At 46.6% G+C, this 27,900-nt stretch overlaps 1 protein-coding gene across 1 annotated transcript in view; it reads left to right on the top strand.

Moving 5' to 3' along the window:
• HK1 (hexokinase 1) overlaps positions 1-27,900 on the top strand; it is a 40,983-nt gene that overhangs the window by 11,301 nt on the left and 1,782 nt on the right. The window contains exons 3-18 of the mRNA XM_009325801.1: positions 636-784; positions 5,649-5,768; positions 8,464-8,559; positions 9,841-9,940; positions 10,032-10,215; positions 10,434-10,589; positions 12,583-12,816; positions 15,963-16,267; positions 16,857-17,005; positions 17,108-17,227; positions 18,757-18,852; positions 19,845-19,944; positions 22,335-22,518; positions 24,629-24,784; positions 25,498-25,731; positions 26,468-27,900. The exon at positions 26,468-27,900 is cut by the window's right edge and continues 1,782 nt beyond it. Coding sequence (XP_009324076.1) covers positions 636-784; positions 5,649-5,768; positions 8,464-8,559; positions 9,841-9,940; positions 10,032-10,215; positions 10,434-10,589; positions 12,583-12,816; positions 15,963-16,267; positions 16,857-17,005; positions 17,108-17,227; positions 18,757-18,852; positions 19,845-19,944; positions 22,335-22,518; positions 24,629-24,784; positions 25,498-25,731; positions 26,468-26,612 — 2,528 coding nt within the window. The 3' untranslated portion in view covers positions 26,613-27,900. The remainder of the gene's footprint in view (positions 1-635; positions 785-5,648; positions 5,769-8,463; positions 8,560-9,840; positions 9,941-10,031; positions 10,216-10,433; positions 10,590-12,582; positions 12,817-15,962; positions 16,268-16,856; positions 17,006-17,107; positions 17,228-18,756; positions 18,853-19,844; positions 19,945-22,334; positions 22,519-24,628; positions 24,785-25,497; positions 25,732-26,467) is intronic.

Genomic DNA, 27,900 nt, shown 5'->3' with positions numbered 1-27,900 from the left:
GAGCTCTGTGGAAGGGATCACAACTTCTGAATAACTCCTGCAGCAGTGCAGGGCTGCCCTGTGATTTTTTCAGACTGTCATTTCTCTGACTTCTGTTATCTGACTGCAGTTTGCAGTGAATCTCAGCTTCCAGGGGTGAAATAAGTGGTTCCTACTTTAACTACATCTGTATGTAATTTGTTGATTTTAGAGTAGTGCGCAATCCAGCCGCCATTCACTGTTATTTGCCAGAATGACACAGGTTCATTTACAGCAAAAGATGCTCATCAGTGGTCTGGCATCTCTTCATTTTACTGTCTCTGTTTTCAACATCTTGTTGGCTTTCTCCTGAGATGTTTGCTCTGCCAGCTTCATCATGAGATCTGAATACAGACTCTCCACCGTTAGTCCATTCTTTTTGGATAAACCCCCATTGCAGTTCCCTGTGTATCAATGGTGGTTGGTGTTGCCATTGCACCAACTTCATGTTAAATTGTAGGGAATCAGGTTGATGCTTCACGTGGACGCCCTGCAGCTAGAACTTCCTTGCTGTAGGCACTGGAATTTGCCTACGCGTTATACTTAACAGAGCTTGATGTTTCCCAGGTTTGTGATGCATAGAATTTTTAATCACTTGTGTCTTGTTTTCCACATAGAGAAAGGAGATTTCATTGCACTGGATCTTGGCGGTTCTTATTTCCGAATTCTGCGGGTGAAGGTATCGCACGAGAAAAAGCAGACGGTACAAATGGAAACCGAAATTTATAATACGCCTGAAGATATCATGCACGGCAGCGGAACACGGGTAAGCACGTCTTCGTTAGGACAGTTCTGTAAAGATTAGTTGCTTTCATGCTGCTGTTTTAGAAAAACACCACAAGAATGACCTTAGCATCTTAATAGTTGCACCTACAGCGTGCAAAGATTCGACTACAGCTCTTTGTCGATACTGAAAATAAATGAGCAGTAGTTAGTGTGATAGAGCATGCATGAGTGCTGCAAATCTGCTGTCGTTGTGTGGGAGACTTTTGGCTGAGTTAGGGGAAAAAAATAGCCTAGAATAAAAACTGACTTTTGTGGTAAAGTTACTTTCCACAGGTAAGAATGGACAGCAGGAAAACAACTTAGTCTTTGTAAGCATCGAGCATAACCAACCCTGCAATTGTAATGTTAGATGAGGGATGGAAATACCCCTGACAGCCGCATATCTGTCCTGGCAGTCTGAGCAACTTAGCATTCATGAAAAGTACAAGTACATTAGAAAAATTACAGGAAGCTGATAGAATGCTTTGGCACAACTTCAACTTAATTTTTGCTGAGTAAATGATAGGGTTTTTTTTAGTCTCCCATGTTCCAAGAGTAGAAAATGTTTGGATCCATTTACTTGGATTTCAAATTGGGTTCTTTGGAAGAATTTATTTTCTTTTTATGATCAGAAAGTGGATTACAATGAATATTTTACTGACAGATTTGTCTCCGTGTCAGTGTAAGACAAAACAGGTAATTTTCATTGTTGGAAACAGCAAGTTTTTTTACACTTTTTACTAGAATGAGGTGCTATTTAGGAGTATGAGACCTGCAGGAAACTTATAGCTTGTTTCAGAAGAATAAACAAAAGAGGAAAAAAAGAAAAATTATGCAAACAGCGTTTCTACCCTTAATATATTTTCTGCAGTCACCTTAATACCCTTAACGTATGTATCTAATAACTGCTGCTGCATTCGTACGCAATAGTGGGTGTAAGATGGCAATCATGGCTTGTAAGTAGCACTGATATAAGCATTGCTGTGATATATGAACCACAGCAATAAATACCTTTCTTGTAAAGACTTTTACTAACATGCAGCGGCTTTCCCGCGGAACGGTTTTGGAGGGGAGCTGAGCTGAGCTGCCTGTTGCTGGTGGAGGCAGGGAAGTCGGGTGGGCTGCCTGGAGGCAGGTTTGGAGTGCGGGGTTGCTTGTCCATCGAGGGGTGTTGGGAGCTGGAGACAGACAAGCAGCAGGGCTTGCCTGCACACCCAGGGGCCAAGTGTCTGTCCCAGGGAGGCAAGGCAGGCTTACTTAAGGTGAGACTTTATGGAGAGACAGTAAGGGTGGTAAGGAGAAGCCAGGAAAAGAGACATCAGGTCTGCATTCTTTCCAGGGCTTTGTTGTGTTTACATTTTAATTTTTAAATATCCGAAGGCCATTTGGCTGTCAGGAACCAGCAGCGTGGAGCTCATACTGACAGGCTTTGTCATGGCTTTTATACTGAAAGAGAAGCGAGCAAGGCTTCCACTGACTCTGGGGGGACAGTCGCTCCCAGTATTTAAGTACCAGGAAAAGAAGAGGAGAACTGGAAGCATCATCAGAATTGCATCTGGGTTTGAAGTTGTCCCATGACAATATCCAGCCACGACTAAAACGCTTGCTGTAAGACTTCACAGGGAAGCATGGCGGATGCCCAGGAGGCACACAAACAGGTGATGATTTGGTGCTTATGACTGATGCATGCAGTTGAGGTTCTCTGAAATCTCTGAGCCAGATTAGTGGGATACTTGGACTGAACTGCCCGCATGGGGTAGGCTACTAGTATGTTTTTCAGCAAGCTGTGTCATTAACTTCAGTGAGTTATACTCTTAAAGCCTAATACATTGTCATCTTATTGAAGGGATTGCGATTTATGGCTTCATGCCTCACTAGCATGGTTCCTTTTGATATTTTCTACTTCATTGCATTCCAACTTCTATTTTTGCCCATCTGTCAGGCACGGGCTGACAGCTTTGTCAGTCGGAGACAGTTCCCTGTCAAAGTCAAGGGCAAAACTCTCATTGACTTCAGCAGTGTAACAGCACCGGTCTTAAATAGGTCTAAAATTTGTAAGAAGCCTGTCTTCCGTGTCAACTCAGCGAATGGGAGCGTGCCTGAGGCTTGATTTTGGCGTTGCTTTTTGTCTTCTGCCGCCACTGGAGGTAGATTATGGATTTGTGGCTGTTCTCCCTATCTGAAGCTGTGGTTTCCTTGCTCCTTAAATCTTCCCCATTCAGCAGCTTGAGCCTGAGCTCAGATCTTCAGTTGCTTGCCAAAGTCTGCTGGCTACCAGACAAATGCATCCTTGTGGAGATTTCTTGGAGCCTAACCTGAGCAGGCAACTTCATGGCCAGAGGAAGTAATAAAGCCTGATATCATATTGCTCAGCGTCTTGTGGTTATATTGCTTCAGGTCTAAAAAGGTGTAAAATCTGACTGGTCCTTTCCTCTTGGCTGCGGCGTTTGCTCTGTCCGTCTCTTTGACATTTGATAAAATATTGGGCTCACACTGTTCCCTGCCACGTACCTGTGCGTGGATGGGAATTTGGATTTTTCCTCAATCTGTCTGCCCTACTTTAATGAAATCCACAGGAACTTTGTAATGTTGCCTCTACTGTCCTGTCACAGTTATTTGGCACTTGTAAGGTTTGGATGTTAACATGGGCACGGGCACATACAGATGCTTCCTTGAGTCTCCTTAGGAAAAATCTTAACGACCATCAATGGTAGCAAAATCAATAAATGCCTCTCGCTTTCTTTTCTCCTCTTGAGCAGTGCCTTCCCTCTGTGCTTTATTAAAAACAGTAGCACAGTGCATTACTGACTAGACACTGCTACTGTAGTGTCAAGAATGCGGCTAATAGTTAACCACATTTGCCCGTGCAGGCTGCGGCACGGGTTACGCTCGCATGCCCTGCTGCCAGCCCAGAGCCCTAATGACTCACAATGCATTGCTTGCAGCAAGCGTGCGTGCTAACACATGGAGGTGAGCTTCGGCAGGTCGTGCTGGGACTGCAAGGGCAAACACCGGCAGGTGCATGGACTTTCCGGAGTGCATTGGGAATGCCCAGGGATCTTTTGTAGTTGGACTTACAAAGCAGGTCCTGTCTCTTCTCTGTGCAGTTGTGGTTCATTGCATGAGAGGGATTTTTGTAGCAGCATCCTCAGTCAATATTTCTGCTTCCTGCTCTCTGAATTCCTGAGGGGTTTGAGGTTGGCCCTTGGTTATTGTTTGTAATCCTGGGAGCAGCTGAAAGTTTAGTATGATTGAGTATTTAGCAAGATACTTTCAGATGGAAAGCATAATAAAAACATATGCTCCTGTTATTTCTGTGTTCCTCCTGGAGAAGTTGTCATATTTTATTGCTTAACTATAGTTCTTCTTTTCATAACTCCTTTTCCTCTATCCCTTGTCTGGACAGCTGAATATAGTCTTACAGAAATGCAGCAGCGTACATTGCTTTCCCATGCCACTTCACTGCATGCACTCAGTGAAATGTCCTTGATTTCCCCAGGACAATGAATGGCAACATTTTCCCTGGGAAACTACTGTACTTCTGCTTAATCAAATCTGACCTCATTTTAGGAATGGGTTTAAGGTGCTCTGTTAAATTGTAATATTACACATACCACTTCTTAACCTGCTTCGATCGGCAAAACATCCCTCTTCATTTTTTGTAATTGCCGCAGCCTGTCTGTAGTGCTTTCCCATCTCTCTGAGACTCTGTAAATTGTTCTTAATAAAGTTGTGCAGGCTAATTGCAACCAACAGATACCTTTTTGTATTCCCTCCCAATTATCCCCAATCTTCTGGGCAGTTTTCCTGGCCTCGTCCCACCAATGCTGCAGTTAGGGGGGTTGGTTTTTTTTTTTAGGGAGTTAAAATGTGAAGCACAGTTATCTTCCGGGGCAGGCGGTGACTTGTTAATAGTTTGACATCCATTTGTGGTATGGATCGGTTCAAGGCATGTCTGGCTTTTTGTTACTGGTAGATACAAACGTGTATTTTTGTTGCTTCAATTGCTAGGGCTTGATTTCAGCTTTGAATGTTGCGATCTACCTGAGGGGCTTTCCAAATAGCTCGGTGTAAGAGACATCCCTCACCTTCGTGCCCACACACTCCCTGGCATGCCTGGCTCCTGGCCTGGCTGGTGGGGACGCATAGTACTATTGTCACAGGGTGCCATCGAGCAGCCATCGAGGCATCTGGGTGGGAATTGGTACCTGCAAGGTTGGTGCAGGCTGCCTGCATAGTTCAGCATTTTAAAAAATGTAGAAAATGTTCCCATTTCGGGTTGTTTCTCATATTTTGACAAATCCCCTGGGTTTCCTTTTTGTTTGTTTGTTGTGTGCTTTAGGAATAGATTTGAGAGATGATGTCCTTTTGGGTGGCTCCTGCAAAGTGCTGGGTTCTCTGGTCTCAGCAATGCTTGAGTGAAGCAGATGTTATCTTCTCTGCATCACTGTAAAAGTGCTCAACCTCCTGTGGGACTGGATCCCAAATGTTCTTTTGAGATGCTCCTTCCTGTTATTGAAAGGTTAAAAGAACATTTTTTTTCTCATCAAATGTTAAGTGGAAGGGTTATGGCGTGCTCGAGAGCCATGTGCCCCTTGTTTCAGGAAAAGCATTTTTATATGGGTGTAAAAGATGCCATGCAGAATTAGGTGTGTAAAAGGACACTGTATTTCATAATTTATTAATTATTAATGTGTTAATGTAGACTGCCTGAGAGTATTTTTCATAGCTATGTCATTTATATATCTAAAAATTTGGAGCAGATATTTTCCCCTTTCCTCTCACCCAGTACAGTTTTCATATGCAGTTTGAAATATTTTCTCTCTGAAATGTATTTCTAATCTATACTTTTTGTTTTCTTACAGCTTTTTGATCACGTTGCTGAATGCCTGGGAGACTTTATGGAGAAACAACAAATCAAAGACAAGAAATTACCAGTTGGGTTTACGTTTTCTTTCCCGTGTCGACAATCCAAGCTAGATGAGGTAAGAAGATTTCACAATTTTCTTAATATGCAGAAGAGCTACCACGTTATTAAAACACTGCTATGAAAGCAGTATCCCAGACAGGTCTCATTTTTGGGATAAATGAGTGTTATATTTCACTGTCAGACTTCATGTTTGTGTTTACATTTCTGTCTGAAAGAACTGGTTAACAGATGAGGAGGAGGCGTCTGATGTTTTGTACTGCCTCTGTGTAAGCTCCTCAGTATTATGGTTTACCGTGTAAACATGGCAGCGGTTTTTCCTGCCTCCTGTGCAGCCTTTTTCACCTCTCCATGGGGTGTAACTGGGAAGGACCCAGCCCGGCAGCATTTGCTCAGATTTTGCTGAACTTCACAAGTGCACACACTGATTTGGGTCAGGGTGTGCTGAGCCATGCCCCCAGCTGGGTGCTCAGCACTCAGGGCAATGGGGCAGGCCACCTGGAAGCAACGTGTTTACAAAGGGATGGAAATAAGCAGTGTTGTATGAAGTGACTGATGAGATTCCTATGACAAGGATGCTACGATATTTTCCTTCTTTTGCTCATTATATCACAAATGACTCAGCAGCCTCCTGGTACAGCATTGCTATGGCAACGGTGTAGCAAGTTAATGCAGAGAAGTTAAATCGGCACAAAACGCTAAGAGGTTGCACCGTTAAAGCACGACCTGCTTTTCTAGGTTAGCCTGGTGCAACAGCTCCCCAGGTGTCGGTGCTGAGGAGGGCCAGGTGAGGCACGATTTTTATTACATTTCATACTTCTTGAGCGATGCCGAGAGCTGAAACCAAAGGGTGCTTACTAACTCAGGGTCTGAATGTAGTTAAGAACAGAGAGCTGCCTTTTCTTGCATCAGTTCAGAAGAGATGAGTTGATTTTGGTGCTGCTTTCCAGTCTGGCCGTGGTGTGTGGTAAGGCTCAGGCTACTGACCGCAGCAGAGTCATGCTGGGGATGTGGTTGTGAAGTTGAGTTGCCCTTGAGAAAATGTGTTTAGCTGCGTAATGAAAGGCGCTTGTTTGCGGGCTGGTTTGCTCAAGCCAGAGGGGATGAAATCATGCTTGTGTGGGGCAGGGGCAGGCAGGTAGTGTGTGGGATGGGTTGGAGACACCTGTAGAGACTTGGAGATGAGCAGTGGCAGAGTGGAAGAGAATAGTAAGAGACAAGGGAGGGTGTCTCTTAATAAAAAAAAAAAGAAAAACAAAAACTCTTTTTGAGAGTTTTTGTGATATTTTGGGCATTTGAAAAACACATTTTTCTGGATTCTGTGGGCCAGATTTGTTCCTGGATTGCTGCTTCTGTGAGGCTGTGCTTGCCTGGGTTCTGGTTTCTTGTGCTTGGTGAGCAGAAGGAGGCAGGGTGGTCCCTGGTTTCTCCAAGGGTGACAAGGTGGCGCTGCATGGTTGGGTCCCACTCAACCCAGCTGCACTCTAAGGGCTCCTCTCTGCTGCCAAGGCCTTGCCGGTGAAGCAAAAAATCCTTCCAGCACAATGGCCAGTCACACCGAGAGGAGCTGCTCTTTGCCAGTGTGGTTTGACCAGTTTCCTGAATGATAAAAGTTATGTGGAACAAGGGGCCCTTTTGCCCATTAAAACTGTGCCTGCAGTGTGGGCTTTGCCCCTACGCAGCAGCACGGGGCTTTGCTGGGTTTCTATATGAATCTAACAAGGGCAGCACAGTGGCAAAACTTACGCAGACTGAGTTTGTGGTTTAGTGCTAGGAGAATACCTCCTGGTCTGGAAAGAGCTGCCCTGACCCCTCTGTCCCCTGTAGCTATCCCAGTTAGGAGGGCGAACATGCACAAGACACGTGGTTGATTTTTAAGCTGAGATATGGGCAAATGTACACCTGGGCAATGGCTGCTTGTGCCTATAGGCTTCAGCTTTTCTGGTTTTTAGCTTCTTGGATTCCTGTTGTGATAGATGTGAATATTGTGGTGGGTATGAAAAGCTGAGCTGATTTGAGTTGTTTTTTCTGTTGACTACTGTCAGTGCTTTTTTCTTTCTTTTGTTATTATTTACTTATATACTGAATGCTCTGAATCAGCTAGGCATTATCTAAATAGAAAAAAATCAGATGTAGTCATTACCTTGGGGGATTTGTAGGCTTTTTATGACAGTTTGCAGACAAGGAATTCAGTACCAGGATTTCCTTTTTATCCATGCCGTAAGTCGGGGACATACATTGCTACATTTCCAGTATTTCCATTTGTCTCAACCCATAAACGTGATCCCACAGTGAAACAAGCCCGGACAGCTGGGACTCCAGGCAGCAAATGTGCAGCAGTCTGATCCCCGCTGCAGCCGAATCCTGGACATACAAACATCACATCCTTTCTCTTTAGTCAGTCCCGCGCAGTCAGCTTTTTCTGAAAGCAGTCAATTTCCATGGCCCAAAAGGATTAAATGGTTTTCCAAGAAAAACTGTCGAGGAGTAACAGGGAGAAGAGTGGGGGGCTGAAAATACAAAATGCAAACAAACCATTTTCTAGCAAGGGAGGGGAAAACAATTTCCCATCTTTCAGCTTACTGTAATGAGAATCAAAGACCGCCAAGTGTCTCAGGCTGGGTTGTTAGGTCATATAAGAAAAGAGACCTGAAGATGCATTTGAAGTATGAAATCTTGTTTTTAAGGAAAAAAAAAATCGATTTGTGTCTTATGGTGGCATCCTGTTGAATATTGCTCTGTTGTTTTATCAGGGTATTCTGATAACCTGGACGAAGCGCTTCAAAGCAAGCGGAGTGGAGGGAGCAGATGTTGTGAGGCTGCTTAATAGGGCCATCAAGAAACGTGGGGTAAATTGTACTTCATTCTTTTTTTAACTCTGTATCACAGCAAACTGGCGTTTCTTTGTCAGGGACCATCCTTCAGATCACACGCTCAAGTCAGTGACATGAGTGACGGTGCAGCTCTGCTTTCTTGCATGAAGATGTGCGGTTTTGCCATTTGCTGGGAAAATGGAACGACGTCAGAGTTGCTATGTGGAAGCTGTGATTTTCCTCATAGCACAAAACTGAGTTACTATGTTGTGGTTTGTCGCTGGCAACCTTCAGCAATTTTATCACTCTCCAAAAACTGAGAAACTGCTGTGTGTCAGTGCCGCAGCTTTTCAGCGATACTGACATGTCCCACTCCTGAGAAACTGCGTCTCATGGTCTGGGCTCAGCTCAGTTGTGTAATGGCCTTGCTTGGGAGCAGAAGAGGAGCAGAGTAGAAAAGAAGGGGGATTGCAGGCTCAGTGAGCTGTGTTGCTCCCTGCAGTTTCTCACTGCTGATTTTATAGAGGGTGAAGGTGACCAGGTTGCTGATTTAAACAAATAAAAAGGCATTGAGCGTGAGATGGAATGAATTTGAGTTTGCATAATGCTTGCAGCCAGGTGATATGTGGATTACTTAGCATCCAAATCCACTGAAACTGGGCAGTATTTGCTCTATTTGGGCAGTTGTGGACTCTTAAGCAAACCTGAGTTTACTGCCATCAAACAACATTACTTTATCAGTTACTATCATCAGACTTGGTATCAGGTAGAATAACACACTGAAGAAGCTGGAAAGGAATGAGTGCATGTCATTTGGATAGCTTATTTAATTGCATGATTTGCTTATATTTTTGTATTAAAATCTTCACTTGAAATAAAACTCCTAGATGTTTTAAGTGAATCCTGTGAGAAATATGTAATTTGGGAATATTTTCTAGATTGAATCCTCAAGCAACTGCATCAAATTACTCCATGATGTTTAACTGCAGAGTTCCTCCCTCCCTCATGTATAGCCCTTTTCTTTCCTGCCTAAGGGTGCTTATGTGAGAGCAGGTCTTTGCTCTCTAGAATTATGCTACTGCTGTTTTATTCTTTGCCTGGTGCATTAGTCTGCTCTCATTGTCTTCCTGGGTACATGGGATAGGGAACTGGCAGACAGAACAGGTGATATTTAAAAAGATGAGCTGTGGTATTCAGACAAACTATTTGTTTCCTGTTTCTTGTGAAATTAGTTGATACAAGCAAACCGGTGATAAACACAAGCAACCTTTTCCAGAGGAGCCATATGGCCCAAGTAATGTTTTGTTCCTCCATCAGGACTACGATGCAGATATCATGGCTGTTGTGAATGACACCGTCGGGACTATGATGACCTGTGGTTTTGATGACCAGCGTTGCGAAGTTGGCTTGATCATTGGTAATGCACATTGCTGCTGCAGCATGCATGTGGCTTTTGTCCCTTTGCCTGGCCTGTTCGGTTAGCACCTTCTGATGTCCTTTCCCTAAAGGCACTGGCACCAACGCCTGTTATATGGAGGAGATGCGGCATATCGACCTGGTGGAAGGGGACGAGGGCAGGATGTGCATTAACACGGAGTGGGGGGCCTTTGGAGATGATGGCTCGCTAGAAGACATCAGGACCGAGTTTGATCGAGAGATCGACCGTGGATCCCTTAATCCTGGGAAGCAGCTGTGAGTGAGGCAGTTATTTGTGAGCTTTGCTTCTTTTGTTTTCCGCTCTGTGCTCCCTTTTCCACTTGTGTTATGAATTCAGCAGTTCAAGAAAGCTCGACTTTGCCCATGGTGAGGCAAACCGTAGGCTGGGCCGGGCGGTGCGGTGGCACAGCTGGGCTCTGCCTCCCAGTGTTGCCCGTGGACGGGCGGGTGACTGCTGCTGTCCTCTCCTGCAGGTTTGAGAAGATGGTCAGCGGGCTGTACATGGGGGAGCTGGTAAGGCTCATCCTGGTGAAGATGGCCAAGGAGGGGCTGCTTTTTGAGGGGAGAATCACCCCTGAGCTTCTCACCAAAGGGAAGTTCGAGACAAAGCATGTTTCTGCCATAGAAAAGTGAGTACCTATCCCTTTTCACCCCCTGGGTTTCACAATGACTCTGAATGTTAATTTTCCAGCATCTCTTTTTTGCTTTGTGGGGAGACGTGCTGCATTGGGGGTGGCTGCCATCCTCCAGCACAGGTGCAGAGCTGCCATGTGGGGAGCCCCAGCAGACAGTCTGTGCCCTCCTCCCCAAGATTTCTCCATTTTTCTGTGTTGGAAGGAACTATGAAAGCTTACCAGTCTGTGCAGCTACAGGGTATGTGCTGTGCTACCTCTCACCCTGCTTGCAGAAACTCAGAAGTTGTTACCCTGCAGCTAAACAGGGGAGTGAATTGGCTTAGTGCCTCCTAGCAAATACTTGTGTTGCTCCTTGCTGTATCCACGGGAGTGCTGGGCAGAAAGAAAACAAGCGTGACAAGGCAGAGCATTCAGTCTCGTAGGCAGTGCCGGGTGCTACATGGCGACCTCTGAGCTATGTGCCAGTTGGTTTCTTATGGTGTCATCACCCCTTTGGTCAGTACTTACTGGCTCTTCCCCCTGCATTTTTAAAATTCACATCACTCAGTTTGTACTGTAGTCATTGGGCTGGCTTTTGTTTTCGAAATGCTGCTGATTTTGGTGCACATGTATAGCGGTACTGTTGATTGCGAGTGCAATGCCAAGGGAACAGCCACTAACTTCTACAATGCCTGTTGCCCCCTGCCCCGTTTTACTGCTGTCCCTGCAGACTGTCTTACCTGAATAGCGTTCCATTAAACGTGTGTGTTCATTTGTCTTAACCACAGAGGTCCATGTAATGGACCAATGTAATGTTGAACAGCAATGAGAAGAAGCAGTTATTGAGAAATTCAGTTATTAAGAGCAAAATTTGCCCTGAAAACCCACCTCACTTCCTGAAGAGCACTTTGGTTGTAAGTAGGGGGCACATCACTGTGCAGCTTCAAATTTCTAGCTCATGCTAGCAAGATGCAAGAGTCCTTAAAAAGATGTATGAAGTGCAGTTAGTAATGACAAGATATACTCCTTGTGTTTTTGTCTGGGAAATGACCAAGCTGGACATGGATAACTTTTGCCAGAAACTTTGCTCTCAGGCTGGGTGCTAATGACGGAAAATGCGGTGCAAGAGGCAGAAATTCAGTGAGGTTGTAAAAGCCTGAAAAGAGACCCGTTAGGATGAAATCACTTAGGCAACCTTTGCTTGGGGTTTTGTTTTTCACACTGAGCTTAATTTATTGAGACGTATGAGCTCCTGTTCCAGAGAGAAGCTGTTTGAAGTTTAAAGCATCAATGTGATGAAAAAGCATTTAATTCCTCCAGGTCTGTAAAAGTGTTTGGAAGTTGCTAATTTCCTTGGAGGTGCACTGACAGAGCTGTCGTGAGGTGGCTGCTGTGCTTTGGGTCTGGTGCTGTTGGACCAACTGCAGCCCGAGCTACAGCACATGCTGTGCTCTTGGGGGATGGGTTGGCTCCGCAGGACGGGGCTGGTCCCGGTCCCGGTCCCGGTCCCGGTCCCGTGCTTTGTGCATTCAGTTTCGGAGTACAGGAAGCTCGCTTGGGGTGAGATTTGGTCTGATCATCTGGCACAACGAAAATGTAGTCTGTGTTGGAGAGAGAATTGCAAACGATTATCGTTGTACAGGTTTCCAGTGACATGATGTACCTCTTGCCTTGTGGGAAACGAACTTGGAGGAGGGCAGGCTCTTGGGTACATATGGGAGTAATCCTGCCCATAGGGTGGCTGCTGTAGTACCTGGAATTGCATGGTTTGTAGGTGGCATGTTTGCACCAGGCTTTAATGGAAAGCTGTTTCTATCTGTGAATGAATGCATAGTTAGAGCATTTTATTTCAAGCCTCATGGAGCTTCCCAGTCCAGATCTCTAAGAAATTTTCTTTCTAACCCCTTTCTCAAACCCCAGGCAGGGACACCCATGGTTGGATACACCTCAGTCGTGCATATTATAGCTCCCCCACTAAGGAGTACCCTTTACTGCTCTCTCTTTGTAGGAGCAAAGAAGGTTTGAACAAAGCCAAAGAAATTTTAACCCGCCTGGGGGTGGAGCCATCCCACGAGGACTGCATTGCCGTCCAGCATGTCTGCACCATCGTGTCCTTCCGCTCGGCCAACCTGGTAGCCTCTACACTGGGTGCCATCCTCAACCAGCTGCGGGATAACAAAGGGGTCGGCCGCCTCCGGACCACTGTGGGTGTCGATGGCTCCCTCTACAAGATGCATCCACAGTGAGTCCCTCTGCTCCTGCCATTAACACTCTTCACCTACCACGGCCTCTGGTTTGCAAAGGGTCGAGCATGTTAACCCCAAGATGTCACCCAGGCATTCGGTTTGGGTGTGAGATGAGGAACCCGAAACGCGGGCACAGGGGTTTGGTCTGAGATGGGGAGCTTAGTGGAAAGGAGAGATGTCTTTAAGTGAAGAAGTAGGGTGAGATTTTTAAAAAAAAGCAAAAAAACCACAGAGAAAAGAACCAAAACCCTGAGTAATTGGATACTGCAATATTAGTGAAAACTATGGTGGTCTGAGTACATACCTTAAGGGATCTCAATAGACCTCTTGGAAGGAGAGTTTCTTTGTACAAAATATTACTTTACGCCCATGGATTGGGCTTTGAGGAGACCTGCATTAATGCACCTTGATCTGCATTTTCAATTTAAACTCAGTTGTTTTGAAAATGACTGCTGAACTCTATTTCTTTCAGTCTTTTCCGCTGAAGATACACCTGGAAAACAGGAGGGAAAAATCATAGAATGATAGAATCATAGAATAGTTTGGGTTGGAAGGGACCTCTAAAGGTCATCTAGTCCAACCCCCTTGCTGTGGGCAGGGACATCTTCAACTAGATCAGGTTGCTCAGAGCTCCGTCCAACCTGACCTTGAATGTTTCCAGGGATGGGACATCCACCACCTCTCTGGGCAACCTGTGCCAGTGTCTCACCACCCTCAGCGTAAAAAATTTCTTCCTTATATCTAGTCTCAATCTACCCCCCTTTAGTTTAAAGCCATTCCCCCTTGTCCTGTCGCAACAGGCCCTGCTAAAAAGTTTGCCCCCATCTTTTTTGTAAGCCCCCTTTAAGTCCTGATAGGCTGCAATAAGGTCTCCCCAAAGCTTTCTCTTCTCTAGGCTGAACAACCCCAAGTCTCTCAGCCCTTCTTCACAGGAGAGGTGTTCCATCCCCCTGATCATTTTTGTGGCCCTCTTCTGGATCCGCTCCAACAGGTCCGTGTCTTTCTTATGCTGAGGGCTCCAGAGCTGCACGCAGTACTCCAGGTGGGGTCTCACCAGAGCAGAGTAGAGGGGCAGAATCCCCTCCCTCGACCTGCTGGCCATGCTGCTTTTGATGCAGCCCAGGATACGGTTGGCCTTCCGGGCTGCAAGCGTGCATTGCTGGCTCATGTCCAGCTTTTCATCCACCAGTACCCCCAAGTCCTTCTCGGCAGGGCTGCTCTCAATCCCTTCATCCCCCAGCCTGTATTGATACTGGGGGTTGCCCTGACCCAGGTGCAGGACCTTGCACTTGGCCTTGTTGAATCTCATGAGGTTCACACGGGCCCACTCCTCGAGCTTGTCCAGGTCCCTCTGGATGGCATCCCGTCCCTCTGGCGTGTTGACTGCACCACTCAGCTTGGTGTCATCTGCAAACTTGCTGAGGGTGCACTCGATCCCACTGTCTATGTTATTGATGAAGATATTAAACAGTACCGGTCCCAATACGGACCCCTGTGGGACGCCCGTCCTCACCCACCTCCATCTGGACATAGAGCTGTTGACCACTACCCTCTGGATGCGACCATCTAACCAATTCCTCACCCACCGGACAGTCCACCCATCAAATCCATACCTCTCCAGTTTAGAGAGAAGGATGTTGTGGGGGACCGTGTCAAAGGCCTTACAGAGGTCCAGATAGACAACATCTGTAGCCCTTCCCATGTACACTGAACCAGTCACTCCATCACAGAAGGCCACTAGGTTAGTCAGGCAGGACTTGCCCTTGGTGAAGCCATGCTGGCTGTCTCGAATCACCTCCCTGTCCTCCATGTGCCTTAGCATAGCTTCCAGGAGGATCTGTTCCATGATCTTCCCAGGCACAGACATGAGACTGACTGGCCTGTAGTTCCCCGGGTCTTCCTTTTTTCCCTTTTTAAAAATGGGGGTTATGTTTCCCCTTTTCCAGTCAGTGGGAACTTCATCAGAGTACCACAACTTCTCAAATACAATGGATAGTGGCTTAGCAACTTCATCTGCCAGTTCCTTCAGGACCCGCAGTTAGACCTCATCGGGTCCCATGGACTTGTGCCCCTTCAGGTGCCTTAGATGGTGCTTACGTTTCTGTGGCCTTTTAAAAACTGTTGTTTTTACCCATCTTGGAAGTTACATTTTTAATCAAGCAGCTGTTTAGATTAATGTAAAAATCAGAAAGGAAGTTGAGCTCTTTTGCTGTGGGTATACCCGGTCCTGGTAACAGGGTTTGGTGTGAGTCTTAGTGTCAAAAATAATCTAAGTGCTCAAGACCCAACGCTGTGGATGTTTGGGAGTGGCTGCTGGCCTGTGTGCACTGGGAGAGCAGCACCTGCGTAGGAGTTTCCAGGGTCAGAAAAAAGAAAGGGAAGAAATAGGCAGTGTGCAGGTATGCTTTATGCACACATGGTAAAAGGCTTTTATTTAGTAAATAGTAGCTGGTGATAACAAGTCAGTTTCCAGTTTCGGCTGTAGGATTTAGCTGTGGGTCCTGAGTGGGAGCAGAAGGACAGCATACGGGACATACCTTGGCATTGGAGCTGGCTGGGACGGCTGAGTGTTGTTTATGGGGAAACTTTGGAAAGGATAAAAATGTTTAACGTCTCCTTTTCAGTTTCCCATTATTTTGTTGAAAAACCGATTTTCCTTAGTTAAAGAAAAACATAACATTTTGGCAAACAAAAAAAATTTCAGAGTAGCATTCTTGGAATAGCTTTTCCAGATGGGCAAGTCCAGGATGTGTTAAGATAACATACACAGGCAATTTTTGTTTCTGAACTGTTTCCCCACACCATGTAAACCAGTGAGTTCATGAAAGCTTGATGACCCCAGGAGAGGAGATCGGAGCAGCTGGAGCCAGGGGGTTTCTCCCATCTAGGGTCAGGTTCAGGGGATGAGACCCTGATGCTCCCCCCTGCTTTTTGCTGGCCTTTCTTAGAAATTCAGGAGGAAAGAGGCCATAGGGAAGAACTGCTCTTCCCTGGCGGTTTTCCTGCTCAGGAGGCTCTAGCTAGTTTGGGTGTGATGAGGCTCCTCTCTCCCGTTGAGGTCGGTCTGTGTTGGCAGCATAGATTTTGGGGGCCGTGGGGGAGGCAACGCAGACAGTGGGCTTGCAGCCTCCCCTCCCCGCAGGTATGCCCGGCGCTTGCACAAAACCACTCGGCGCTTGGTGCCTGACTCGGAAGTGCGGTTCCTACTATCGGAGAGCGGCAGTGGGAAGGGAGCAGCGATGGTGACGGCAGTGGCGTACCGGCTGTCGGAACAGCACCGGCTCATTGACGAGACATTGGCCGAGTTCAAGCTCACCCACGAGCAGCTGCTGCAGGTGAAGAAGAGGATGAGGGCAGAGATGGAAGCGGGGCTGAAGAAGAAGACTCATGAGACTGCCAAAGTGAAAATGTTGCCCACCTTTGTCCGCAGCACACCGGATGGGTCAGGTAGAAGCATGCCCTCGCTGGAGTGAGGGCACTGGCTTGGCAGTGGGGCACCCAAAATGGGCTCCCGGAGACGGGGTTTGGGTTTGGTGGAGGGTGAGCAGATCTGGTGCAATGAAAGAGGGAGCCTCCTGAGCTGTGCAAATGAGGAAATCCCAGCCCCGGGCAAGGCAGCCTGTGCTGCCCTTGTGCTGGTTGCTGGCAGCCCGGCCCCCTGTCCTTGCCCCCGGGGGGAAGCAAGCCAGGGCTGGGGGGGAGAAAACCACAGCTGGCTCATAACCCAAACCCATCCGAACCCTGTCCACACAACCTGGGTAGTTCTTTGCATTCCAGGGTGGCTGGCCAAATTTCTGCTTTCTCTCAGGGAACAGTTGTGTGGGTCCTCTTTCCCCTGTTGGTTTAAAACAAAACAAAACCAAAAACCACAAAAAAAGGGCTGGAATCATCAGAGCAGCATCTAAGATCCTCCTTTGATGAAGGTCTTCCCAACTGAGAGTTTCTAAGAGATTTTACGTCACAGTGCTTTTTGGGGAAAGCACTTTTTAAGATTTTGCTTATGGTTCTTTAAATACACACACATACTCTTTTACAGAGAATGGAGACTTTCTGGCACTTGACCTTGGAGGGACAAACTTTAGAGTTTTGCTGGTGAAAATCCGCAGCGGTAAAAGGAGAACGGTTGAGATGCACAACAAAATCTATGCCATTCCTATAGAGGTGATGCAGGGAACAGGAGAAGAGGTGAGTATTTGTGTTTCTGTTTTGCAGCACTGCTACTTTTTAAGTACTTTCTTAGGAGCTGTAACATGTACAACTTCAAATGCATGACTATTCTCTTTAAAGCTGTTTGATCACATCGTTACCTGCATTTCTGACTTCCTGGATTATATGGGGATAAAAGGCGCACGTCTTCCTCTTGGCTTCACGTTTTCCTTCCCTTGCAAGCAGACCAGTCTGGATGCTGTAAGTTCCTTAGTATCTTTTGAATCTGCTTTTGTGCTTATGCTAGGCCTGATTTCTCTGCCTTCGTATCATCTATGTGACACTTACAGGGAGGTTGTTCAAGGGGAGGGTTCATGCTCTGACCCTGACCACTACAGCTGCTCCTACAAATAGTTCCTTTAAAGGTAGTAATGCTGTTGTGATTTAACCTCAGTTGGCAACTGAGCACCACACAGCCACTCGCTCACTCCCCCCCACCCGGTGGGATGGGGGAGAGAATTGGAAGAGTAGAAGTGAGGAAAAACTCGTGGGTTGAGATAAAAACAGTTTAATAATTGAAATAAAATAATAATAGCAATAATAATAATAATGTAATAATAATAATACACAAAGCAAGTGATGCACAGTGCAGTTGCTCACCACCCGCTGACCGATGCCCAGCCAGTCCCCGAGCAGCGGCCCCCCCGGCCAGCTTCCCCCAGTTTATGTACTGAGCATGACGTCACATGGTATGGAATGTCCCTTTGGCCAGTTTGGCTGTGCCCCCTCCCAGCTTCTTGTGCACCTCCAGCCTTCTCAGTCAGTAGAGCATGGGAAGCTGAAAAGTCCTTGACTAGTGTAAGCACTATCCAGCAACAACTAAAACATCGGTGTGTTATCAACTTTGTTCTCCTCCTAAATCCAAAACACAGCACTGTACCAGCTACTAGGAAGGAAATTAACTGTATCTCTGCCAAAACCAGGACAAATGCAAATGCTGTTCAGCCCATGGCTGTGACAGATAAGAGCATTTAAATTTTCCATGGTGGTGATATCCCTTTTTTTAAGGTATAATGTTTTTTCCGGTCATATAAACCTGCTGGACTGTGATACTTCTCGGGTTTTGTGAGCAGTAAGCAAAAGTCCATCCCTGCTGCCAGCTCCTGTTCCCCAGCTGATCTGGTCTCCCCGGATGGAGAGGGTGGACCAGGGCCTGCTTGGCTATGTCACCCTGTGGGTGACAGTGTGGCCTGCAGCGTGTCCCTGTCAAGTGTACCCTTTTTCTCTTCGCTTTCATGTTTAACTTCTTCACTGCCACATACTTCCACCAACTCCACCTGTGCAGCTATTAATAGTTTCCTGTCTACTTAGCACTTTTTTTGAAGACAGGCATTTTCTGTCACACTGGGGTTTTTTGTGACTTTGTTGTTTCTGTCACACATTTTTTTTTTTGAGTTTGTTGCATTGCTCTGGAAATTTGGAGACCAAGCATGATCAGTAGTTTTAGATGCAATTTCCACATATATAAAGAGATATTCCTTTTCATAGAGACTTTTCTGTATAACCTCACACTAAAGCATTTGAAATGTCAAGTGTACAGAATAACATTCTAGTCTTAGCAAAAATAAGATGAATATTCATATATAAGGAAGGAGGAAATAGGCAGCAAATGCAGGGAATTATTTATTTTATTAGAAATGCTAAGTGATCATCCCTTAGAGGATTGTAGGATTTTTGGGGCAATCTGTAGTGCACCAGGAAACTTGATAACCTATTTTCTTTCTTTTTAGGGTATCCTTCTCAATTGGACAAAAGGCTTCAAAGCTACAGACTGCGAGGGAGAAGATGTGGTGTATTTGCTTAGAGAAGGAATTAAAAGAAGAGAGGTGATTTTTCTTTTGGTTTTGTTTTCTTTTTCTCCTCCTACTTCTCCCTCCCCTCCAGACGTGACAGACCTCATGGGTCAGGCTGGTTCCCTCTTGCAGGGTTTCTGTGCCTTGAGGAAATGGGCTGTGCCTCCTGTCCCGCACAGAAGGCGTTTGCCTCACAGCAGGTCCAGATACAGCAGCCCCCAATGCCGTGTGGCTGTGCTGGCTCTGATGCTGCCATGTAGCCTGACCACCACATAGGACGGTCTAGAGGGTGTGTGGTGGAAATGAGAGAGTTCAGCCACCGAATGGAAATTGCTACTCAAAATGAGCCACACTGGGGATTTTGTTTCATTGCTTTTTATTTTCTCCCCAGAGACTTCTAACTTGATAAATTTGGCAGAACTTTTAAGGCTTCTTTCAAACCCTGTGGCAATTTTCACTGCATCAGAGCATGGAGAAGGCAGGAGTTTTCAATGTAGTGATTTCAGGAATCCACCTCAGTGCACCCTACATGACAGTTTTCCCCCCTCCCAACCCTTGTTCTTGAAAAAGCCTCAAGCAGCTTAGCTGAATCTTTCTAGGAAGGGAAGAAAAGTAGCCTGAGAGCATTAATTTTAGCAGAGTTTTACTAGCAAGTGAAAAGAGGATCTTAAAAACCTTTGCTACTGGATTTGCTACTGCACTGCTGTAATACAGAATGGCGATAGCCCTCTACCATGTGCCTATATACAAGATCTGTACTTAAATATATCTAAGCCAAAGAGAACAGCCAGGAATATACTTTCTTCTGAAGACATAGTATATTGTAGGTAGAGCATGCGAGGAGCCTTAGCTACCCGCTAATAGATTAAGTTTCTATTTCTGCATGTATAAAATCAGGCTGGTACTTTCAGTTGTTTGTTTCCAGTGTGCCTTGACAGAGTTCCCAAGTGGCTTTTGTGTCCCCTTTGGTGTGAGGGGTTGCCCCGAACCCAGAGTTCTCACTGTTTTATTTCTCTCTTCCAAAGGAGTTTGACTTGGATGTGGTGGCCGTGGTGAATGATACAGTGGGCACAATGATGACTTGTGCCTATGAAGACCCGAACTGTGAAATCGGACTCATTGTGGGTACGTGTTAGAGCTGCTTTTTATTTGGCACTTTTTTATTAAACAGCACGTTGACACATCTGTCTGTATTCTTGTGGAGACATCCCTGTGGTTAACTGAAAATATAGTTACGGTGTCCAGGAGTGAAAGATTTTGAGATTAACAGCTATCCCTTCAGAAGCACGCTGCATGAAGGAATTAAGAGCAAAATTTAACAGCCAGCTTAGTTCTGTGCATGATCAGTTGAGATAAGCACAGGCTGTAATGCTGAACAAATCCTGCCTGTTTTAACTGGGAAGGCACTGTGCTGCTTGGGAAGCGAGCAAACGTGGGCTCAGGTAGTCTTGCCAGCTCCTGGAGTATCTGTTAGTTTAGCACGTAAGAGTTTCCCTGCTGGGGTGTTCAGGTAGCCCACAGCTTCCCTTGAGCATGTGGTCTCTCAGAATAAACTTGTAAAGCACAGCCCCAATTCCCGAATGGCATGTGATGGAAAGCTCTGATAGACAAAGTGCAGCGACTGACAGCTCTCTTCCCAGCAGTGAGACAGCTGAAATAATTCCACAGGTGACTGCCGATGCCTTTGCAAATGCCACACTTGGGGTGCCTGTGGCACAAGGCGGTGTGAATTCCCAAAGCTCTCCAGATAAATGAGTTTTCAGTGGGAGAGAAGGGGACGAGGCACCTGTAAGTTTTAAGAATGCTTTCAGTTGCAAGATGGCTTGTAAGAAAATAAAACTCCACCAATTTCTCCTCCAGACAGTTGGAAAATGTCCAGGATGAGTCAGCACAGTGCAGTGTGGGTAGGAAGCCATGTCTGTGCAGCTCCGTCAGTGGTGTGGTTTCAGGGACAGAGTTCCCTGCAGGAAGGACAGTGTGTCCTTGGGGTGCTGAGAGCATCCTCTGAGGACCGTCTGCTGCAGCCCTGCCAGATATGCTCTCCAGCCAGCATGTTTGTGTGCAGAGCAGGGAGTCGGAGGTGGCCTGGATACCTCTGGGATAATGAGAGCAAAAGCCCTGGGGCTCTGACAGCTCCTTTTGCACTGCCTGAATTGTCCTGGCCAGACTGGCAGTGCTTGCTGAGGAGCCTGCATGAGCCGGCAGTTACGCTGCTCTCCCCAGTGCAGGGAGGTGGGTGAACTTTCCTGCTGTTGCTTGGCAGGGAAAAATACTCTTGCAAGGGTGAGTTCATGTCACGCTGGTGTCCTGTCTCTGCCCAGTGCCACCTCTCCTGCCCAGGAGAGCCAGTGCTTTGAGTCTCCACTGCTGAATACTTTGGAAACTGCCACTGATGAGACCAGGTCTCTGCTTTTCATCTGTTGGCAACAGGAGATCATCTAAAAGCCTGTCAGTCTAACAGCCTGTATTTAATAGGCATCCACATATTCAGGCAGCCCTTACTTAGCTCTTTCTGGACGATGAGACTTGGTGTTGGCAGGTTGGCCAGTGCTGATGGTCCACAACTGGGTTTGGTCTGGTTTGGTCCCACAAACCTGGGTCTCAGTCTGCAAGCCCAGACTTTCCCCCAAACCCTGTGCTGTGGCTCAGCTCTCCTGCAGCAGGGGAGCACTGTGGGAGGATCTATTTTTGCCTAGACTTTATTGACATAGTACCCTAAAAAAATGGCAAAGGAAAACAGACTTGCTGATATAATTGGTGCAGAATTTGTGATGCAGGGTTAAATGAGAGTTCGGTAGGCAACTTCAAGAAAACTTTTGCCCCAGGTAGCAGCAAAAGCTGCCTCTCTTTGCTAATAAAGCTTTGCTCCCTAAGGCCTCTGTGTAGATGCAGCACTTTGTAATTGCCACGCTCCTTAGGATCCCCTTTAAGCAGAATCAGATGTGGCATCATTTCAACATGGAAGTAACCTTCCTGCCGGAGAAACTATTTAAGCAATTTGAATCAGAAAAAAACAAGCAAGAGCTAAAAAATACCCTGCAATTAGCTGGTAAAACCCCTGGGGTTTTCTTTGCCTGATGCCTCAGAACTTGCTGAGGTTTTCAGTTTGGCAAATTTTCCCCTGAATTTCGTGGGTCGGTGGACTTTGTGGAAGGTGATTCCTAACTCCAAAATCCAGCTGATTTCTTGCTGTGGTTTTGGGTTCAGAAGTACATGAGGGTTGGTGTCTGCACTGCTGCTCCTCCCTGTAGCATGGGACCCTCAGCCCAGCTGGCCTGGGTGAGCCTCTTCTTCTCTGAGCCACCCTGAGTGGTGCACCACAGCAGTAATATTCTCTCTCAATTCAGGATTATTGAAGAGTGGGGTTTTTTTGTGATGTTTCAAATGATGGTTTGACTTCATCATTCAGAAAAAACACATTCAGGATCCCCCCAGAAGGTTTTGTCAGGGCTGTCGTGCTTGTTCTAGTGTTGTGTTGTTCTGAACAGATTAATTTCAGTATTTTCTTCTTTCAGGAACTGGCAGCAATGCCTGTTACATGGAAGAGATGAGAAACATAGAGATGGTGGATGGTGAGCAAGGACGAATGTGTGTGAACACGGAGTGGGGAGCGTTTGGGGATAATGGATGCCTGGACGATATCAGGACAATATATGACAAAGCGGTTGATGACTATTCACTAAATGCTGGAAAGCAAAGGTACTGTGGGATAAATGGTGTGCTAAGTATAAGCCAGGCTGCCTTAAATGCTTTTAAGAGAGGATTGGATTTCTCCCAGTCAGAGAAGGGAGAGGTTGAGAGTCGAAAATGACTGCAGCCCTGCTATCCTGTAGGATCTCCCTCTTCTGTGCTTTTCCTGGTCGCTGCTTTTTTGCAGCTTATTTGCTGCCATGGGACTGCAGCAGGGTTTTTGGTGAGAACTTCAAGAGTCTTGAAATTATGAAGAGACCCTTTTTCTCATCCCGTGTTGTACTGAGGGGGTTAAGATGGCTTGTCATTCTTTTGCTCTTGGTCTCAGTTTAATCTCTTTTAGCTGAACTCTCTTTGTAGAGGGCTCTGCCTCTAGAAATCCTCCGCCTAGACCAGCTGGCATGGTTGGAGCTTGGAGCTGCTCACTGTAAATCAGTCAGGAGTTTTCTAGCAGTTGCAGCCAGCTCTTATTTCAGGCAATTTTCTGGATAAAATATGTCCTGTTAGAGGACCTGCCTTTCTTGGCCCTGGAGGTTGGATTCCATTTTGGGGGTCCAGCTCTTGTTTGGGCAAGTGCTTCCCGCCCTTCAAGAAAGGGCTGACAAGGAGGTGTACCCAGCACTGATAAAACTGGGCTGAGACTGCTGCATGCCCAGACTACAATTTTTCATAATTTCTCTGCGGCCATGCTTTGATGCCAGGAGCTTTTAAAAAGATTTTGTCACTAGAATAAATCTGCCTGAAAACCTGGGGGATGCAGAGAAGTTGGCAGGTCCCTTGGGAAGCTCTTTAGCACTTAGGGCTCAAACAGACCCAGAGAGGCAGATATTGAGCGAGCCTGATGCAGCAGCAGAGTTGGCATGGAGTAAGCCGCCAAAGGCAGTAGAGGAGACTGCCAGGGGGAATAATTTATTCTAGAGAGAGTTAAGCACTCGAGAGGGAGGGCACTTGCTGGGTACAAGCCTGAGAGAGCTCATGGTATTAAATGGACTGCATGGCCTGCTTCCAGCAGGATGGCATGCTGGACTCCACTCAATCCAGGGCAGAAACCCTGCTTTAGAGCTTCAGGAGGTGAAATAAAGGATTCATCACTGAATGCACTTTTCAATAAATGGAAAAGTATTCAGTTCTCATTGGTAAGGGCACAGCTCACGGACCCCAAAATGCTCCATTCAAACCAGAACGATGCTGGAGAGGAAGGAGTGCAAAGCAGACTCCTGCCCTCCTCAGCACAGGGCTGCCCTGTACCGGTGCTGAGCATGGCTCGTAGACCGCTCCTTGTCATGTGCAGGGAAGAGGTCTGCAGGTGGAAGATATTCCCTCTCTCTAGCCTCGGGGCAGGCCTACAAGTGGGAAACTTGGGTCCTGTGTGCAAAGTGGGGGGCAAGAGGAGTTCAAGACAGCTTGGTTCCTCCCCATGGTTTTTGGACTACTGCTTCCCTACTGGAAACCAGGTGCTGGAATTAACTGAAAAGCATAAACCAACCCTGGACCCCCAGCTTGCTAGTTTACAGGTCAGTGATCCTGCGAACATGCTGGACATACCTTTTCACATCTTTTATCTTTCACAGGGTTTTGCAGCACAGGACTCCCTTAAAACGCTGCACTTGCAGTGACTGTACCTTGTGGTATTCCTGTAATTTTGCTGCACAGAGCCACTGACCTTTTTCTGTTGAAGATCTCAGCTGTGCTTCAAGAGAACTCCCAAATGTTGTGCAGTGGGGACAAGTTTTCCCTGGGGTCCACTCAGGGCTGTCACTAGGGGATGCACGGCAAATTTGGCTTTCATCTGGGCACTGTTCTGCTCTCTGGCGACAGGTTTTCATTTCTTCCATCTGGGAGAAATACCAGCTGTCATTAACAACAGCCTGGCTGGGGGAACATGGTAGTGAGGAAAAGATGAAGTGTTTGTAGATGGGCTCACAAGGCTTCCCACTGAGTCTTCATGCTTTTTCTTGCCCAATTTTTCTAGTAAATGGCCATTCTGTGTAAATCGTGTTGCGTATTTCATGTCCCCCATGTACGCGGGCAGGACACCTGGCTGATAATGCAGCTGCAATGCTGCCTTTGCAAATGTGAGCAGCATCCCTCTGAGCTGTGCCGCTGTCTTTCATTGCAGGTATGAGAAAATGATCAGTGGGATGTACCTGGGGGAAATAGTCCGCAATATTTTGATCGACTTCACCAAACGGGGCTTCCTGTTCAGAGGCCAGATTTCAGAGACGCTGAAGACCAGACACATCTTTGAAACCAAGTTCCTTTCTCAGATTGAGAGGTAAGAGCACTGCATGGGAGGCTGTTTAGGGTGAAATAGTGTGGTAACGCTCATCTGGTAACACTGCTAGAGGGGAGGGACAGCTGGAGAGCATTGCTTGGTTCTCTAGAGATAATTTTGGTTTCAGTAAGAGCCTGTGCATGTGTGGAAGGACTCTTTACAACATCATCTGAATTTCTAGCAATGCTTACTGCTAAATCATAGGAAGGGCTGTCAAGGATTTCCTGTATCAATTTATTTGCTTGCTTGGAAATCAAGACATTTTCCTGTGCCTCTTGTGTGTGTCTAGCTATAATTGTTGAACTGAATGAACGCTAGCTGAATAAGCACTTCTTTACTGGATATGTTTGCGTCTTTATTGCTCGGACTCTGTATTTTAAGTAATCTCAAAGCCTGTTGAATCTTTATTGCTGGGAAAACCCCAAGCTGGTAATTAAAAATATTTTCCTGAAATGCCCTTTGGCAAGAAAAGAGAAGGGGAGGCAATGCAGAGCTGGACTCGGAGCCTCCCTTGCTGCCTGCGACCCTCTCCTGCACTTGCAGTATGGTGCTGGGCGGAATGAATTTGCATTCCCCGAGGTCTCTTGTGCTGGCAGGAAAAACTGCTGCCTGGTGTGGGTGCATGGATGCAGCCATCAATGCAGTGGGGTTTGTGGCAGTGGCTTGGCTGAGGGAAATCTTTAATTTAACACTGTGCTCTTCTGCTTCTGCAGTGACAGGTTAGCCTTGCTGCAGGTGCGAGCCATCCTCCAGCAGCTGGGGCTCAACAGCACCTGCGATGACAGTATCATTGTCAAGACCGTGTGCGGAGCAGTGTCGAGGCGAGCAGCTCAGTTGTGCGGCGCTGGAATGGCTGCAGTTGTAGATAAAATTAGGGAGAACAGAGGGTTAGAGCACCTGGAGATAACGGTTGGTGTGGATGGGACTCTGTACAAACTACATCCACAGTGAGTATTCACCGTCTCAGCATTTGTTTGCCTGCAATCTGTAGCGTGTTGCTTGTACATCCTTTCTCTTGATGCACCAAACCGGTCTCTCTTACTTGCTAGGATAAGAGCCAGGGAAAAAAAGTCTTAATCAGGGGTGGTCAGGGCTTTCCAAAGGGCAACGAGAGGATCAAGAAGGACTTGTGAAGGATTCTTGGGGTGGTGATAAACTGAAGGGGATGCAGCTTGCCGAACAAGTTGGAAGCTGCACAGCAAGGGAAGGCTCTCTTGGCTATGCAAAGGCAATGACAGAGCATTGCTGAAATGCCTGGTGCCTCTTTGGAGGATGTTTCTGTTCAGTGTGTAGAGGAGATGGGCTGCTGTGAAGCAATGGCAGGCGAGGGCAGGAGTCTAAAAGAGCTGGTGGCAGGAGGAGGAGAGGACTAGTGCCCATCTCTGGTGTGCATGGAGGGAGATGGGTGGGAAGGAGATGACTGTATGTGTGGGTCTCTTCTCTCCCCTTTGCTGTGGTACTAGCAATCCAGGTTAACCCCATGCAGACAAAGAGGCAGGGGTGGGATGCAAGTGCTTTTTTCCTTTAACTCCCACTGCTCCCAGTCTTCAAATCCACCCTAGTTTTCAGCATGTTAGTTCTTTCCCCAGTGAAAGGGGGAGCACTGCAAAGGCCTGTGGCAGTGCTACACTCTGCAGATGCTGCGGGACCTCCCTCACCCACTGCCATCGTTTCCTTTCACAGCTTTTCGAGGATCATGCACCAAACAGTCAAAGACCTGGCACCCAACTGCGACGTGACCTTCCTGCTGTCAGAGGATGGCAGCGGGAAAGGAGCAGCGCTCATCACAGCGGTGGGATGCAGACTTCGCGATGCCGAGCAGAACTGAACTCCACAATCTCAGCCCCAATTCTGTCTTGTGAGCACTTTCTCATAAAGCAGCGACTCCATAGTCAGAACTGGTAAAAACCCAGAACTCACTGCTTTATTGGGGAAAAAAAAATACAACTAATGACATAAAAAATAGGATACAAGATAGAATGTGTGCTGTTAATAATATCTCCTGTTTCTGGACCCCAATCTGCATGTTTCTTATTCACCTTGTTGGTACCTTCCCCATCTGTAGGTCATGGAAAAATCAGTCTATAATTTCTGCAACTGTCAAAAATCAGTTATTGTCTGAGACGAAATTGCCCCCAGGTGATGTGCGTTGAGAGCTACCATTGCATCATACTAAATGTGTTCTTTGCAGCATCTCTGTTAAGCACAGCGCCAGCACACTGACCACCAGACCTGGGTGTTGATGCTTTTAGCGAAGGGGAAGCAACAGTTCCCTCCTGCATATCTACCTGCTGTTGTTTCGTATAAAGCGATTGTGAAAACATTATGGTGTGTCAGCACTGTGCACGCACGTAACTCTATAGTGGGACTTGACAATGCGACTTGCTCCCTTGATGCCTGTTTTGTCATGGTAAAAGTAAACGCCCTTGTCCCACAGATCTGGTTCCACTGGTATTTCCCATTGCTTCTGTGAATAGTGTTGTGTTACTGGGTGGAATCTGTCACGTTTCGGCAAGAAATCCCTAAAGAGTAAGACAAAGTGGTTGGTGATTGGGGTAATCCAAATCTCCAGACCCAGGAAATCAGTAGATTTATGGTCCCTAGGCACGCTGTGCTGTATTCTTCTGTTTAAGAGTACTTATTAAAAATATTTTTATCTCTTCTTGTTAGTCTAGATCAGGGCACTGCAGCTGCCCTTCTGCCGAATCTGCAGCTAGACAGTGTCACTTGGATGTGTATACCTCCATCTCTCGCCTTAAATGGGTCTTTGCTTCCACACAAAGCTTTAATCTTTAATACTGTTAAGCAGCCACGCAAAACACAAACACTCAGCTAGAGTTAGTGATCAGAAAGGAATATGAGGGTTTGATTTTGATCTTGCCTTTGAGGACCCGCGTGCATAAACTAAACAAACCACAAAGCCAAAATCGGACCCAGCTTATTCCAAGGACTAAAGCAACAACAAAGATCGTATACACTTGGTGTATCCTGTCCTCTGTCGAGTCGATGCCATTATTATATTTGCATACCGGTTGCATTACTTAAATTGAGAAGCAGTTAGGAAGGCAAACATTGAAGAACATTTGCAAGTCACGCCACTTTTTCTGCAAAGAGGG

Source organism: Pygoscelis adeliae, unplaced genomic scaffold (genome assembly GCF_000699105.1).
Source record: "Pygoscelis adeliae isolate BGI_AS28 unplaced genomic scaffold, ASM69910v1 Scaffold4, whole genome shotgun sequence".
Classification (NCBI taxonomy): Eukaryota; Metazoa; Chordata; class Aves; order Sphenisciformes; family Spheniscidae; genus Pygoscelis; species Pygoscelis adeliae.
This window is presented reverse-complemented; position numbering and strand designations above follow the sequence as displayed.